Below are 15631 nucleotides of genomic sequence, written 5' to 3'. Positions count from 1 at the left end.
AATATAATTTATTTATACTTAAGTCTTATCAATGAGACGAATTGGAAATGTGTGATTGTATTACTTGAGATAAGTTTGAAACGCTTAGACTTAAATGATGACGCTTAGAATAATATAACTAATAATTTGTATATTATCCTTAACAGTACGGTCCTGTTAGATATTTTGAGTAAAATCTAATCATTTACAATAATCTAGCGCGCTTATTAGAAAATCTAGTGCTATTGGTGTTGATAGTATAGTGAACTCCTACACAGTAGTGTAATTTAAAAAACAGTGTTTAATATGCAAAAGGTAGCTCACCCAATGGTGAGGAAGATTTAATAATAATATTGAAATTGCTAATCCAATTAGGTCTGCCTACTGAGAAAGTTTTACTAAACTAATTAAATAACATCCCTTCAATGAAACTTCTGTTTGAAACTAACAATTTGATGAAATTTTCTTTGATTTTTTTAAATGAAATTCTTCTTTAATTTATTTACTTAAAGGGTGCAATAGTAATCACTCTTATATTAATACTTAATATTCTATAGTATTTTTTACTATACACATAGTTGGATGAGACTAGCTTTTAGCCCTGACTCATTCACAGACTTTAAAATTTTTATATAGATACAGTAATAATAATATAATGTACTTTTCTGTATCCATGATAACATTTATGTGATGATTTTTAATGCTCAGTTAAATATTTAAGCTTTGAGAGTATAAGAAACTAACAATCACATTTATATTATAAACAAGTGCTGACCAACTAAACTGAATGGAATAATACCTTTGCCATAAGATGCAGCTTGTTTCGGAGATGGTTTTAGATTATGGTGATTACTTAACCTGTACCTATATTTTTACTATATTTAATTTATTGTCGTAAGACAATTCATACACTGAGAGGGTGCTTGATACTTAATTTATATGGCACAACAATGTTTACAAATTATATAATAATAAATAAATGTTTTAGAGTTAAGAGTTACATACCCAACATTTTCATAAGAAAAGCCTTACTCAAACAAACACAATTGTTTCCATTCTTCCCTTTAAATTTGACTTGCAGAGGTTCTATTGTAGTCGTTAGTATTAGTAATAAATTAAGTATAATGTACTTATTTATTTTAACTCTATCCATAATCTACTTCCTAAATTCTATATGTTACATTTGGTACAGTGATAGTGTGTTGTGAATTTGTGGCAAAATCTATTTCCAGCTTCAAAAGGCTGCTTGGATATAAAGAATATAATATTGAAATACAAACTTAAAATAAATGGAGCCGCAAGTGAAGATACCAAGACTTATGGAGTCAAATACCATGAAAATTGATTTGTATATTAAGGATATAAAAACAGAGAAACCTTTAAAGGCTGTATTGAGTGATGAAATAACACAAGCAATAAGTTTGATTAAAGTCTTCACCGGCCATTTAAGAGATGTAAAAGATATCTCAAAAACTGTTCTGCTTCTAAATGAAAAATTGCCAATCAAAGAATTGCAGCATTTAAAGAGAGTGAAACAAGGGGAAATTGTCATATGCCCAGTTTCTTATTTAGAAGATAATTGCTCTATAGAAAAATATGTGAATCTAATTGATGAGTATCTAACAAATGTATTTGATTCATTTCAAGTTGTTCAAGTTCCGCTAAGACCACCAAAGTTAAAGATGCAATATGATGATTCAAGAAAATATTGGCCATGTAATTTTCATCCGGACAAGTATTTGGAGAAGTTGGTAAGCAATGAGTTCTTTATAGAAAAAGAGATTAAATTGCATAGAAGGTATATGGAACTGACTTTTGTTATAGCAAAGTGGTATATTCATAATAATAACTTGAACGAAGAGGATTTATTAGACGGAATAAATACAACTGTTGTTGTTGATCCGAGTATCAACAGTGTTGTTGCTGTATCTTTTGATAATAGACAAAATAACCCGATTCAGCATTCTGTTATGTTGGCGATAGATAATGTATCTAAGACACAGAATGGTGGAGCATGGTCAAATAACATAGAAGTTGACAATGATACATTAATTGATTTAAAACTTCTAGAATATTTAAAAGAAATGTTTACTGATATTAGTTTTGGATATAGGAAGTTCATAAGTAAAGGTGACATAGATTTTAATATCTCAATGGAAGTTGATGGGCCGTATTTATGTACTGGATATCATGTCTACATAATTAAAGAGCCTTGTGTCATGTGTTCAATGGCATTAGTTCATGCAAGAGTTAAAAAGGTGTTCTTTTGTATTGAAAATAGAAGAGATGGTGCATTGTTGTCAAAGGCGAAGTTGCAAACATTGTCATCATTAAATCATCGTTTTGAAGTTTTTACCGGATTTTTATAGTTTAATAAATACCGCGATATTGTATATGTAGATTTTATTGAAATTAAAAGAAACAAACACTAAATATTATGTAAGCTTTGTGAGGAAGCATTGAATGTTTGCACAAAGAAACAGAAAAAAGTTCTAAATATAATTTTTGCCTTAAGCCTTGGTAACCTTAGCAAAAGATGTACCTATAGCAAGCCTCTTTCAGGCTAATACGCGCGGCAGCCTCTTCATATAGGCTATCCTAAATCCTAATTCACCGGCCCAGCTGATAATTTAGAAGTAGAGAAACATAAAAAAAGGAAATCATATTAAAGGTCATTGCTATCCAAAATTATTTTTTTAAGTTTCCTAAAGACGCTGAATCAATCTAATTTAAAGTGATTATTAGTATAATGAAAATACCTCTAATGATAGCTACCTATTTATTTCATATATTAAGTAGATTTGACTATGTTGTGGTATTTTAACTCATACATTACTATCTGCAACTAATGTAGGTTTGACAACGAAATAATATTGATATAAAATTACGATTAGGTATAGGTACCTATTTATATTATAGAAAAAACTGAGCAATTTTTTTAAGTTGACCATATACTAGGTAGGTACAGTTTTAGGTAAAGAAGACAACCCTAATGTCGTCCGAAGAAGTAAGTGTCACACGCTAGAAAGAGACACAACTTCTAAATGAATAAAAATGTATGTTAATAGTGCTGTGTGCACCTAAATATGCTAAATGCACCTTATTGAGTGGCCGCAAGAGTCCCTATTTCTTTAATTTTTTTTTGTGGAGTGAGACTTTTGTACTTGAATAATATTTCAATTCTTTGTTTTAATTTTTATTTAATATTAAAATTTTTGAACTTCTGTACTTACCCCGCCACCGCTCATTGTATGCATAAGTAAGCCTTCTTTGTCAAAGAAGCTTATATATATATATATTATATCTTCTATATATATATATAAAAGAGAATGTATGTTTGTATGTTCCCTAATAACTCCAAAACTATTCAACCGATCTTAATGAATCTTTTGTAATAGATTCTATGAAGCTCAAGGAAGGTTTACATATATAATTTATTATATACTAATATAATATATTCTAATTCTTTAATTTAAATCATTCAGTAAAGTCGGATTCAATCATTGACGTAAAGTAAACACCTAGACTCACAACCACACTAAAAATCTGTCTGAAGCAAAATCTGCCTGTTAAGCAGAGTTTTCGTTCAGTACGACCGCGCTTTTAATACAACGCCACGCAATAACAAAGTGTTCAGTGAACAACAGTGTCGTATTTCAGGTAAGCGCCCCTTTAAATTAAAAAATTGTGTAACTAACTTGACATTTTTAATCATTTTGCCAAATAATTATATTTCAATTGTTAAAACAAAATGCTTTTGCCTCGTGTTCGCATCCGTCTCGCACGTGACGTAGTTTTACTACTTCTATTAAAATTCTAAGCGTATACAATAGATTTTGTACACCAGTGCCACGACTGAATGTTTTAATGTTATGTGTATAAGTTAATTTATACGTACATACGTTTTTACGTACATATATACAACGCCGCTTGGTCATTTTTGACGACCTTTTAATAGGCGATTGGGAGTCCAGTTGTTTGTTTTACGTTAATGTATTCAATACATATTCATTCATACATATACTTACCAGCCAAAGTCATTCAAGCATTGTAAAGAGTATCAAGGCTGAAGCACTCATCTGTTAAGTTCACACAATCAATATGGCTAATTGTGTTTATTGAAAATCGTACCGACGGAAATAACAAAACGACATAAAAGTGTATGTGATTTACAGTAATAAACATTATAAAATATAGTAGAACTTCTGTTAGGTCGGGTACATCCCTACTTAATATTATAAATGTAAATGTAAGTTTGTTTAAACAATTGGTTGTTTTTTTAAGTGAAATCCCACACTTCTAGGATTAATACACAAATAAAATTTGAATACATAATTTTATGAACGATGCGGGACTAGAACCCGCGACCTCTCGCGTTCCGCGCGAGTGCTGTTCCAACTGAGCTAACCGTTCGAGTGACCTGTCGTCATAAAATCTTGTATGCTTTGTTTCTTAAGCTTTTTTGTTACGCTTTTACGCTCGAGCTACTGAACCGATTATGATGAAATTTGGTACAGCGATAGACTAGAGCTTGGAAAATGACATTTTATCCCGGAAAAATCCACGGTTCCCGCGGGATTTGTTAAAAACTGAAATTCACGTCGATGAGCTATATCTATAGGTAACAATAGTATGTTTAGTTTGCCATAGCAATCTTCCTCGAGATAAGATTCATGTATTATGTTGGGATTGGGAGCGAAAACGGAAACCGGAACTGGAACGGCACATGAGATAATTTTCAATACCAAACTTCCTTATTATTTTTTTAAGAACCCTATATATCTACGCGGTTGAAGTCGCGGGCATCAATTAGTATAAAACATAAGGACCGACGCTACGGTGAAAGAAAGAGATGTACTGAAAGCGACGTCCTATATGATGACTAACTAATTTATATATGAACAGTTTATTATTTATTACTTTCTATGATATATTTTGAACACGATGTATATATTGGATGCCCCTTACAAACTAATTTTTTTTGTATATTACAGCCATTATAAATTAATAATGTATTGATTTAAAAGAGTAGCCGTTGAGTTTGAGATAGAGTCTCTTACTGTTAGACAACCGATTTACGGCCGTTTTCAATAACCTATCTATCCTTAGTTTAACTTACGGATACATTGCTGTCACCGTTTAATGGCAAGATCTTATCTATCCATAGTTATGTCCAATATAGTTATAGTCCAATGCTATCTGTCAATAGGTTATTGAAATGTAAGTAAGCGTAAAAGGATAGATTTGTCTACGTCTAGTATGTTAAACTAAGGATAGATAGGTTATTGAAAACGGCCGTTAGTGTGCGTGACAAGTTACGTCTTACACTCGCCATTTGTACGACATTTTGTTAGTGTGCGTGAGTTGCTCCAAACAGAGGTTAGTTCTAACCTCAATTTTTCTACGTTTCCACAGCTGTCATAGTCTACCTAGACGTATGAATGATCTAAGAAAACGCTCTGCCCTGCAATCCGTCGGTAGCCTGTGTTCCTTGCGTCACTACCATTTCAATCAATTTGAATGTATGAACTTAAACTTTAAGCCGGTTTGAACAGCAAATAACCAGTTCTAAGCACAAAAAATACTGTTTTTAATTGCATAAATCAATTAAATTAGTAATCGAGCATTGATTATAAGGAGACCGAACAAAATAGTTATGATAGTAGGGTTGACATAACAAGTATGCAATATAAATTCTAGACATCAACAGAGGTGCCACGACTTTTTTTTTAATGAAAATAATGGACGAGAATAGTAGGATGTGATGATACGCCCTGCCCATTACAATGCAGAGCCGCCCACAATTATTGAAAAACCCAAAAATTCAGTAACAGCTGCAGTCGTTACCTTGAGACATAAGTTGTCTAGTCTCATTTGCCCAGTAATTTCACTAGCCTAGCCTAGCCTAGCTAGACATTACTGCTTCACGGCAGAAATAGCCGCCGTTGTGGTACCCATAATCTAGCCGGCATCCGGTGCAAAGGAGCCTCCAAATGATGACACGACTTTCGTATGTTTAAAAAAATACTTTTGTGGTTGAAATATTGAAATCCAGGTGTATATTGTAAATGTATTTGAGCATAGGTACGCCATTAGATGTTTACTTCACCTCAAAGGGTGTGAGAAATCAGACTACTTTGAGACTACTAAGTTGAGTTTTACATCATAATATGTACAGCTTGCGCGCTAGTTGAATGCAGTCGGGACTCGGGCCCCAAGGTAGCATCTCCCCCGACCTCGACCGCACCCTCGTGCCGCGCCTGCCGCGTAGTGCTGTGCCATAGTCGTCGCTTATCGTTTTATCGCGTTGATACTAAAGTTGCGATCTCTTGTTCTTTTTCTGATTTCAATACTTTTAAGGGACGATGAGCAGGACATCCAGCTGATTTCATTCATAGCCAATCACGATTAATGGCAAAAAATGTTTATGACTTGTGTGTTGAAGAAAAGTAGAACAAAAATTTGTGATTTAATTATAAATAAAATGAGGTTAAAATGGTAAACTTGAAGCATTACTTAAATATATCGACACACTCATGATATATGGTCATCAATTATAATTATTAGGTCACAGACAGCACTATCTCATTCCTGCACTCTGCATTCAACTCGCGCGATATCTGTACATATTCCTAAAAAGCCGACAGCACTCCTTTGATTCCAAGTCACTTGGACACCATAGTGTTGTTCAAGTGACCCGTACGCTCGTTTGACCTCCTCTTCCAGAAGAATAATCCTCAAAGCTTATTGCTTTTAACTAATCGATGCAGACAATACTGACATTTTGGCGCGCTTGTTGCATCATCAAATATATTGATGTAGGCGCAATTCTCAATTAATGTCTTACAAAAAAAATGTTTGACTCGTATTTAAAATTTTAATTATATATCGTATTATTTACAGTGCACATCCTCTTTGTAAAATATATTTGACTCCTATCCAAATTATATTATGGATACATTGTATTATGCAGACTGGAGCTCCTCTTTGTTACAAAATGCTCTCACTTCCTCCAAACATCAAGTTATCCATCGGCTGCACCAATTGTATTGGTCCCCTCATTGTGTCAATTTGTCTGGCCTACCCATAATCATTGTGGATTTCTGTAACGCCGCGGACGCTTGCCTCTGATTTAAAAAAAAGAAAAGTTTTTTTAAAACAAAATGGTGGTCATTTCTTTACAAGTGCGTGTCGTCGCCTTCGATGATTTTTGGTGAGTCGTTATTTTTTGGATTCATTAATTAATAATATGTACATAACTGTTTACTGGATGTTTGGCTTGTCTAATATATAAACGCCGACAGTGAATATTTATTACCTTGGTACGTATGTAAACTAATGTTTTTAAATCTTAAATTCCAATAGAGGTAATAATAATATAGTATTTAAAAAAATAATATGCTTTCAACTAAGATTGTGTTAATGAAACTGGTTTTATTATTTTATAAATTTGTTCGAAAGCCATTTGAAATTTGTAAGCAAAGAAGTAAATAAATTATTGTATGAAATATGCTTTTAATGTTTTAAGTTGGTTAGTGACTTAGTGAAGTACCTATGGGCAAGTTATAAAATACTGTAAGTGTATATGTTCTCTGTGGACTCCAAAACGGCTGGAACGATTTTAATGAAATTTTCGTACATTTTCAAATTATCATATTTTAAGGGGTTTTCTTTGAAATAATGTTGTTGGGCATGGTCTATTGTAAATGATTAAAATTAGCCTCAGTGAAGCTTGTGCGGGCTTTACTTACTTAAAATAAGTTAAATAAGTCCCCTTCTAAGAACATTGCGCGCACTGATAATGGTGAGATTTGGCATAGTAAAAGTTTACACGGAGAAGAAGTGCAGAATGAACCATAAAAATTGTATAAATTAGGTATTCAATCGTTGTTAAAGTTCTATTAACAATATCCAACAAGAGTCATAACGTCACATGACAAAATTCAATAATGAAGATAGAGTTAGAATATACTTACTAGCGTATAGATGACCTGACAGCCCGATAACGCGTGCCAATTTTGATTTTTCAATGTGTGCGTTAGCTTGTAAGTGGTTCAATATTAATTTTGTTATGGAAAATAAGGGACGAGACGAGCCGGATGTTCAGCTGATGGTAATTGATATGCCCTGCCCATTACAATGCAATGCCGCTCAGGATTCTTGAAAAAACCAAAAATCCTGAGCGGCACTACGATTGCGCTCGTCGCCTTGAGACATAAGATGATAAGTCTCATTTGCCCAGTAATTTCACTAGCTACGGCGCCCTTCAGACCGAAACACAGTAATGCTTACACATTACTGCTTCACGCCAGAAATAGGCGCCGTTGTGGTACCCATAATCTAGCCGGCATCCTGTACAAAGGAGCCTCCCACTGGTGGTTCATAATACTGAGGAGCTAATGCCAAGCGTGGCGGACTACTTCGAACTTGTCAAAATCGGTTATAGTAGGAATAGATTCGCTTTCATATTCTATCTTGCTGTCAGAGGTGTCCATATCATATAGGCAATAGGAACCTCGTTATGAACCGAAATAAATGTAGCAATAGTGTTAAAGTTAATTTAGTTTTTTTTTAAGATAAGAGACGAGACTAGCAGGACGTTCAGCTGATGGTAATTAATACACTACAATAATTGCGCTCGTCATCTTGAGACATAAGATGTTAAGTCTCAGTTGTCCCAGTAGTTTAATCTGGTTCAGTTATTTTACAACCAATCTTCTATTTAACACCCACTCATAATGTTTTTCCTTAAGCTAGATACTAAATAATGTTTTCATATTCTCAACTACGACTAGTTAGATCCACAGTACGGACTGCCTGCTATATCTACGTTACAGATGTTTCTATCATCTATGGTCCCAACTATCACTATTCACTTATCAACTCTAGTACAGTCCAAGGTTTTTTTTTTTCTTTTATGTTTCCAAACAAAAATATCTGTATCAACTGTATCAACTGTACAAAAATAAATGTAATATCTAGGTTTGGCTAGGTTGTATACTTTACATTAGTATGGATGTTGTTCTGAACATAATTTTTCATCAAGCCTGTGTATATTGCGTTCGTTTTATATTAATTTTGTAAAGAATCAGGCAATTAGTTTAAAGTATTAGGTTGCTAAACAATTTGTTGTTTTAAAGTGATAACCCTCAACTGTGGGATTTTTTACACAAATAAAATTTATGACCGATGCGGGACTCGAACCCGCGACCTCCCAGAAGGTGATCGGTGAGGGTCATCACTTTAAAACACAACAAATTGTTTAGATTTGCAAGAGCGACCATTATTGAATTTCCTAATATGCATTTTTTTTTTATGGAATAGGAGGACAAACGAGCGTATGGGTCACCTGTTGTTAAGTGATCAATTAATATTGGGGTTGAGCAGGTTATCAACTGTAAAGTAATTCCTGTAGATGAAGCCACAACCCGAGAGTTGAACAAAGCATACAACATTTTATGACGATACGTCACTCGGACGGTTAGCTCAGTTGGCAGAGCACTAGCACGCCAGACCAACCCACCCTGGGTTCGAGTCCGGAATCGTTCATAAAATTTTGTTTTCAAATTTTATTTATGTGTTAGGTTACTTAGCTTTGATACTTACTCCATTAAAAAAAAATTTTTTTTGTCGCTCTTGTTACCAATAGTATACTTACTCAGTTTATTATTTATGCTTCGAAACATTTTTAATTGTGTCATGAAACATGCGATACAAGTACTAAGCCAGCACTTTGAAAATGTCTTACGTGACGACTAGGGTTGACTCCTGTAATTCTGAAAAATAAATAAAGTACTCGAAACTTATATATTTTAAAGGATTTAAAAATACGCAATAATAATTAATTACTTTAACTGTTAACTGTAACAGTCCAATCTTCGCCGTTTAAAGGTATTGTTAATGTTATATAGCGACCTGTCAAAAGTTTCAAATAAATATTCTATATTGACTTGATAGCTTAAAATCTCACTGCTCTATTCTGCAGTTATGTGTGTTTTTGATAAAATTAATTTTAAATAGCAAACATGGCTTATCGTAAATAGTAAATATATATTTTGTATTAAAATTTAAAAAGAAACAGGTGACTGTACGCAAATAAAGAATTTGATTGATTGATTGTAAATAATCAATAGTATTAGGTATACCTGTTTCCAATAACCAAAAACCATATTTTTCAATTCCTTACATAATTTCCTTCAAACTGACTTAAAATTTATTAAAAATACATATAGTTGCAATTTGTATCAGAAAGTAATTTATACTAAAATTAACTACAGGTTTTATTACGTCCAATTTTTATAAACAATCTGTCGCATAATCCCACAACCTTCATTTAAATTTAATTTCTTAATAAAAAACACCTGCATAATCGAGCAGTGGGTTCGTGTAAAATATGGGGCACACTAACCCCCTTATTCATAAGTCTGCTAACTTAAAGCATTGCTAATTCTCACTCTGTCTTCTTCTATTGACCTAAGTCTGAATGAGAAAAAACACTCTTTAGCGTTAGCGGACCATTATGAATAAGGGGGTAAAAGTTTTGTACATCTAGCTAATCGGTACTATTTGAATTTCGAATGTTATATTTTTTGAAACGTTGTAACCTTCTTAGTAATAAAAAAAAACAAATGGCGGGAAATCATTTGTCAATTATTTTTTATCACACATCAAATTTCTACGTCCGCAACGAAAACGGAATTAAGGCGAAAAAATTTTACAGCCATGATTGTTTATTTTAAAAGTTCTCTCGCAAGACTGTGCCGCTCGTCATCAAATCTTTTGGGAGAGAAGCACCTGCTTGTGAGGCGATGCTTTGCTGAATTTGAGAGAGGTCGGGTTTCTTTACATGGCGAATTTCGTGAAGGGCGACTTTCAACTGTCGTGAACGAAAATAATGTGGCTGCTGTTAAGCGGCTAATTGAAGAAAACCCGCGGATTACCTATGAGATAATTCGAGGACTATTGGGGATTGGTATGAGCCAAATTGAGAAAATTTTACACTAAGAATTGAAAGTTCTGAAACTTTGTTGCTGTTGGATCCCTCATGAACTGACAGCGGAGCAGAAACGGGCTCGCGTGGAATGGTGCTCACAGATGCTAGTGAAGTACGACCACGGACATTCTAATGCTGCTTATGACATTGTCACAAAGAAGGCGAAACGCGGATTTATTGTTTTGAACCTGAAGAAAAACAGCAATCTTGTGAATGGGTGGTGGAAAATGAGAACAGCGGGCCTACCATGAACTCTTATTGCGCATTGAACTAAATCGCAATGATGTCAATTGAATGTCAAAAATGATATCAACTGAATCGCAAACTGATTTAGTTCGTTCATTCATTCGTACCATGGGGTGTTATTTCAACCTAAACTGGATAGCTTATTTGTCAAAGTGACCGATTCGAAAAAAGTTGCTACATCCTTAGAGGAAAGTGAATCGTGTTATTAATAACTTTTAAAAAATAGTGAAAACAGAAAAGAAAAATTTTATTGATTAAAGATGAGATAAGAATATTTTATTGGACTTTTTTGTAAAACAAAATACTGAAAATAAATACCAAAAATGAAAATAAAGACGAGGCAGTAAGGGCCCGGGCTATAGTCTGTTTGCAAGAACGAATTAAAAAAATGTACTCTGTGGTCCTATCAAATCAAACATCAATGGGGGTGCGTTCATAACTCGTTATTTTTACGAAAACAAATAAGCAAACATTTAATTTGTAATTCAAAGAACTATATTTATTTATATTACTATTATTTGGCGGACTACTTTAATTTTATTTCATTTTCTACGCAAAAAAACAGCTAAAATCGTAACATTTTAGGTTTCGTAACGCAATTTTATTTCGTTCATTCTTCATAAGCGATCCAAACGCCATTCAGTAAAAGGCACTTCATGGTACGAATTTTAGTGATTCAGTTTGGGTACCTAAACTGAACTGCATCGGATTCGCATCGCTTATTAAAAGTTGATGATAGGCCCTCTAAATTATTGCATTTTTTTTCTTAGCTCCTACATAATGACAACGCTTCTTCACACACGGCCAACAAAACTAAGTCATTTTTAGCTTCCGAAAAAGTACAACTCGTCACCCATCCTGCACATAGTCCCGACCTAGCACCCTGTGATTTCTGTTTTTCCCCAAAATCAAAGATTTGGTGAGAGGTTTCACTTTTACCAATTCCGAAGAAGCAGTGATAGCGTTCAATCAGCACGTAGACAACATGCCTTCAGATCTGTGGTCCTCCTGTTTAAAAAAATGGTTCGATCGCATGAAAAAATGTTTAAAATGTGAAGGAGAGTATTTTGAAAGGCATAGGCAGGAACATAATATATTTTTGGTTAGAACATGTTGTTATCATCGAAATCATTGCTAAAAAGGCAACAAAACCAACACTACTTTTTTCTATTTTTCAGTGATTTTGATTGGCAGCCCTAGTGATAACCGGGCCACACTAGCTGTGTTGTTTATTCTAACTCGCCAGCTAGATTTTATATCACGATACTGATTGACCAGCTCGATTATATTATATCCGTACGTGAATGTATTGATCCCCTCGGCTTGCCTCATTTCTCATCATCTCGTTTGAAATAGGAATCCTTTTTTGAGGACTAACGAACGTACGGTTAAGACAGTAGTGTGGGCGGCGGTTTTCCTGTGACATGCCAAGTTAGCTCCGTCACACCGTCCTGTGACTCCGGACGAATCACTGATGCGTTGCCGGCCTGTTATATACATAATTATATCTAATCATTTTACTAGAAACCAGCAACGGCCCACCTGCGCTTGAATTGGCCTAGAGTGAGTCTTCGCGGAAATTAATGGACACTTGAAGTGGTTATTTTATGACAATAAAGGATGAGACGAGAAGGACGTTCAAATGGTAGGAAATTGGTACACCCTACTCATTACAATGCAGTGCCAAAAATTCTGTACGGCACTACTATTGCGCTCGTCACCTTCAAACATAGTTTGTTAAGTCTCATTTGCCCAGTACTTCCACTAGCTATACGGCCCCCTTAAACCAAAACACAATAATGCTTACACATTCCTGCCTTACGGCAGAAAAAGGCGCTGTTGTGGTACCCGTAATCTAGCTGGCATACTGTGCAAAGGAGCCTCCCACTGGCTTTTCTTCATAATTTCTTGAGTCGGCATTTGCTATGCAAAAGAATTAGCCTTACTTTACGTACGTATATAGTATATGAGCTCTCAGTGAAACTTACCAAAAACGGTCCAGCGCTTTTGGATATTAGCCCACAGGCAATGGGCAAATATAAGTAAGAGATTTATGTTTAGTTTTACAATGCATTTATTAGAAAGCTTTTATTTTCCATTTTTCAACTGTCAACCATGGTTTATCGTATATGGTAAATATATAAAACTTCAATATTGTATTAAAAATACAGGTGACTGTAAATAATCAACAATAATAGGCATATTCAAATTCAAATATTTTTATTAAAAATCACTTATTGAACGTCAAAAACTACCACCCATTCAAAATAGACTGCCTCAGATCTGAGAAGAACGGGCGCATGATATACCCGTTTACACCCGGCAACCCTAATGTTGCGGCCCCACTGAGAGCTGAAAACCATATTTTTTTATTTCCTTACATAATTTCCCTTAAAATGACGTAAAATGTATTAAAAAACATATAGATGCAATTTATATCAGAAAGTAATATATACTAAGATTAATTACGTCCATTTAAAATAAGTTTTATTAAAAAGTACCTGCAGAACCGGGCGGTTGGATCTTGTACTATTATGAGCACTACTTCTTCCTGCATTTCATGAACTTCTGAGCCGTTTTTTTGTTGAAGAATGGGTAGCATGCTGTTCGATGCATCGTTTCTGATGATCTTCTTCCACTAATGTCGCTAATTTAAAAAAAAACACCTTCCATGTTTTACCATTGTCAGTATTAGTTTTGAGTTTGACGAATGCAGGATGATAAAATACTGCCAATGTACTGCCAACGGTCATCTTTTAGTCCTCCTCGCCAATTTAGTCCTTTACGCCTCGTTGAGAATTGCAGTCGATATCTCCTTTGGTACTATTTGGCACTGTAGACCATTTCACTTTTCGCCCATTTCCTTGAGTATTTCTAGATAGATAAAAGTTTCCCTGCGATGGTTCAGGAACATTTACGCTATCCTCGGACTCTTCGATCTTGTTTTCCGACTCATGGGCACTATGTACAACAATATCATTTGCAATTTCATCTTTCGAGGTATAATCCCCAACATATTACTCTTCATCCGACAACAATACCAGCCACTGCCGTATCTGTCTTTCTTGATTCGTAATTACAAGTAAAAGAGTAAAAAAAAGACAAAAATACATAAATCATAGTATGCAAAACATTAAAATACTAAAATAAGTAAAAATAATTTTTGTATCGAAGCTTTTATACCGAGCGTCTGGCCGTCATATTTTCAAACATTACACGAGAACGTTAGATTTAGGACCGTTACACGATATAAATATGCACAGTGGCAGCTGCGGTGCGCTACCCAAAGGCAAAACGTAAACAGTTTTCGGTAGGGAATGACGGTTTCGAAAACTATCGATTAAGCTTTCCACATCCACAAGACCTTTCCAATGTTTTAGAAGGTGCCAACAATGGCCATTTTGAATAACTTGGTTTGGTTACATTCTTAATCACGTGAGGGGCGAGCGGGTTGTTAATACAATACATTTTTTATGCACAACTAAACCTACTTGTCTACACAAACTTAACAATATGCGGTGCGGTAACTTTCATACAGTCCGTATATTTTTCCTGTTAACTGTTTGTCCTTCAACAAAGGCCTCCTTTAAGGTCTTCTGTTCGATACGATTTGTCGTCATTCTAGTCCACAGTGGTCCTCCTAGTTGTTTTAATTCATCCTCCCATCGTAATAACTGCCATCGTCTATTTCTCTTATATACTCGTGGATACCATTAAGTTATTATTCTAGTTTTGGTGTTTCATCTCTCATAATACCTTGTATGCTAACCGTAAGAACATGTCATTATATTAATTAAATTTGTATACCAAAGTTTTATGACGATGTGGGACTCGAACCCGCGCCTCTTGGGGTCGAAGTCCCAGCGCATGTCTCATGTCGCTTAACCCAAAAAAATCTAAGTATGTTTTATTCAACTTTCGTGTTGTGGCTCGGACGGTTGCCTTAGTCCCGATTTCACCAATGACACTTCAAACTAAGTTCAATAAAACTCAATTTTACGTAAACGAGTTCAAATGCCAGTCTTGATCTCGATTAAACACAAAGCGATTTTACCAATATCCTATCAGTATGTGGACGTAAACCGAGCTTACCTGTTATAAACAATAGAATGTATCAAATACCTGTCAAAACTGTTATCGATAAGTACGAATAAAAACATTTTTTTTAAATGTCAATGTTTCTATTACTAAAGCGACAGTGACAGCTCTTGACCGTCATCAAATATGTTGAGCGTCCAAAATTCGGCGATCAGCATTTAAAGGCTATATCTGAATCTGAGGTGAAATCAGAATTGAATCTCTTAACTCGTCTACAAGCGTAAGCTTAGTTCTAATCGTGTTTTACTGCAATGGTGAAATCGGGCTTAGTTGGTAAGATTCCTGGGACGAAACCCGAGAGGCGCGGGTTCGAAT

General features: G+C 34.6%; 2 protein-coding genes across 2 annotated transcripts in view; both read left to right on the top strand.

Moving 5' to 3' along the window:
• Positions 1-15631, top strand: part of LOC126975111 (uncharacterized) — a 43294-nt gene that overhangs the window by 206 nt on the left and 27457 nt on the right. The window lies entirely within an intron of this gene.
• Positions 82-3613, top strand: LOC126975078 (probable inactive tRNA-specific adenosine deaminase-like protein 3). Its single transcript, XM_050822888.1, has 2 exons — positions 82-169; positions 1172-3613. Exon 2 carries the CDS (start codon positions 1269-1271, stop codon positions 2346-2348), a length of 1080 nt encoding a protein of 359 aa, XP_050678845.1. The 5' UTR covers positions 82-169; positions 1172-1268; the 3' UTR covers positions 2349-3613.

This window comes from Leptidea sinapis, chromosome 34, assembly GCF_905404315.1.
Source record: "Leptidea sinapis chromosome 34, ilLepSina1.1, whole genome shotgun sequence".
NCBI lineage: Eukaryota > Metazoa > Arthropoda > Insecta > Lepidoptera > Pieridae > Leptidea > Leptidea sinapis.
The sequence above is the reverse complement of the archived record's forward strand: the minus strand, read 5'-3'. Positions and strand labels throughout refer to the sequence as shown.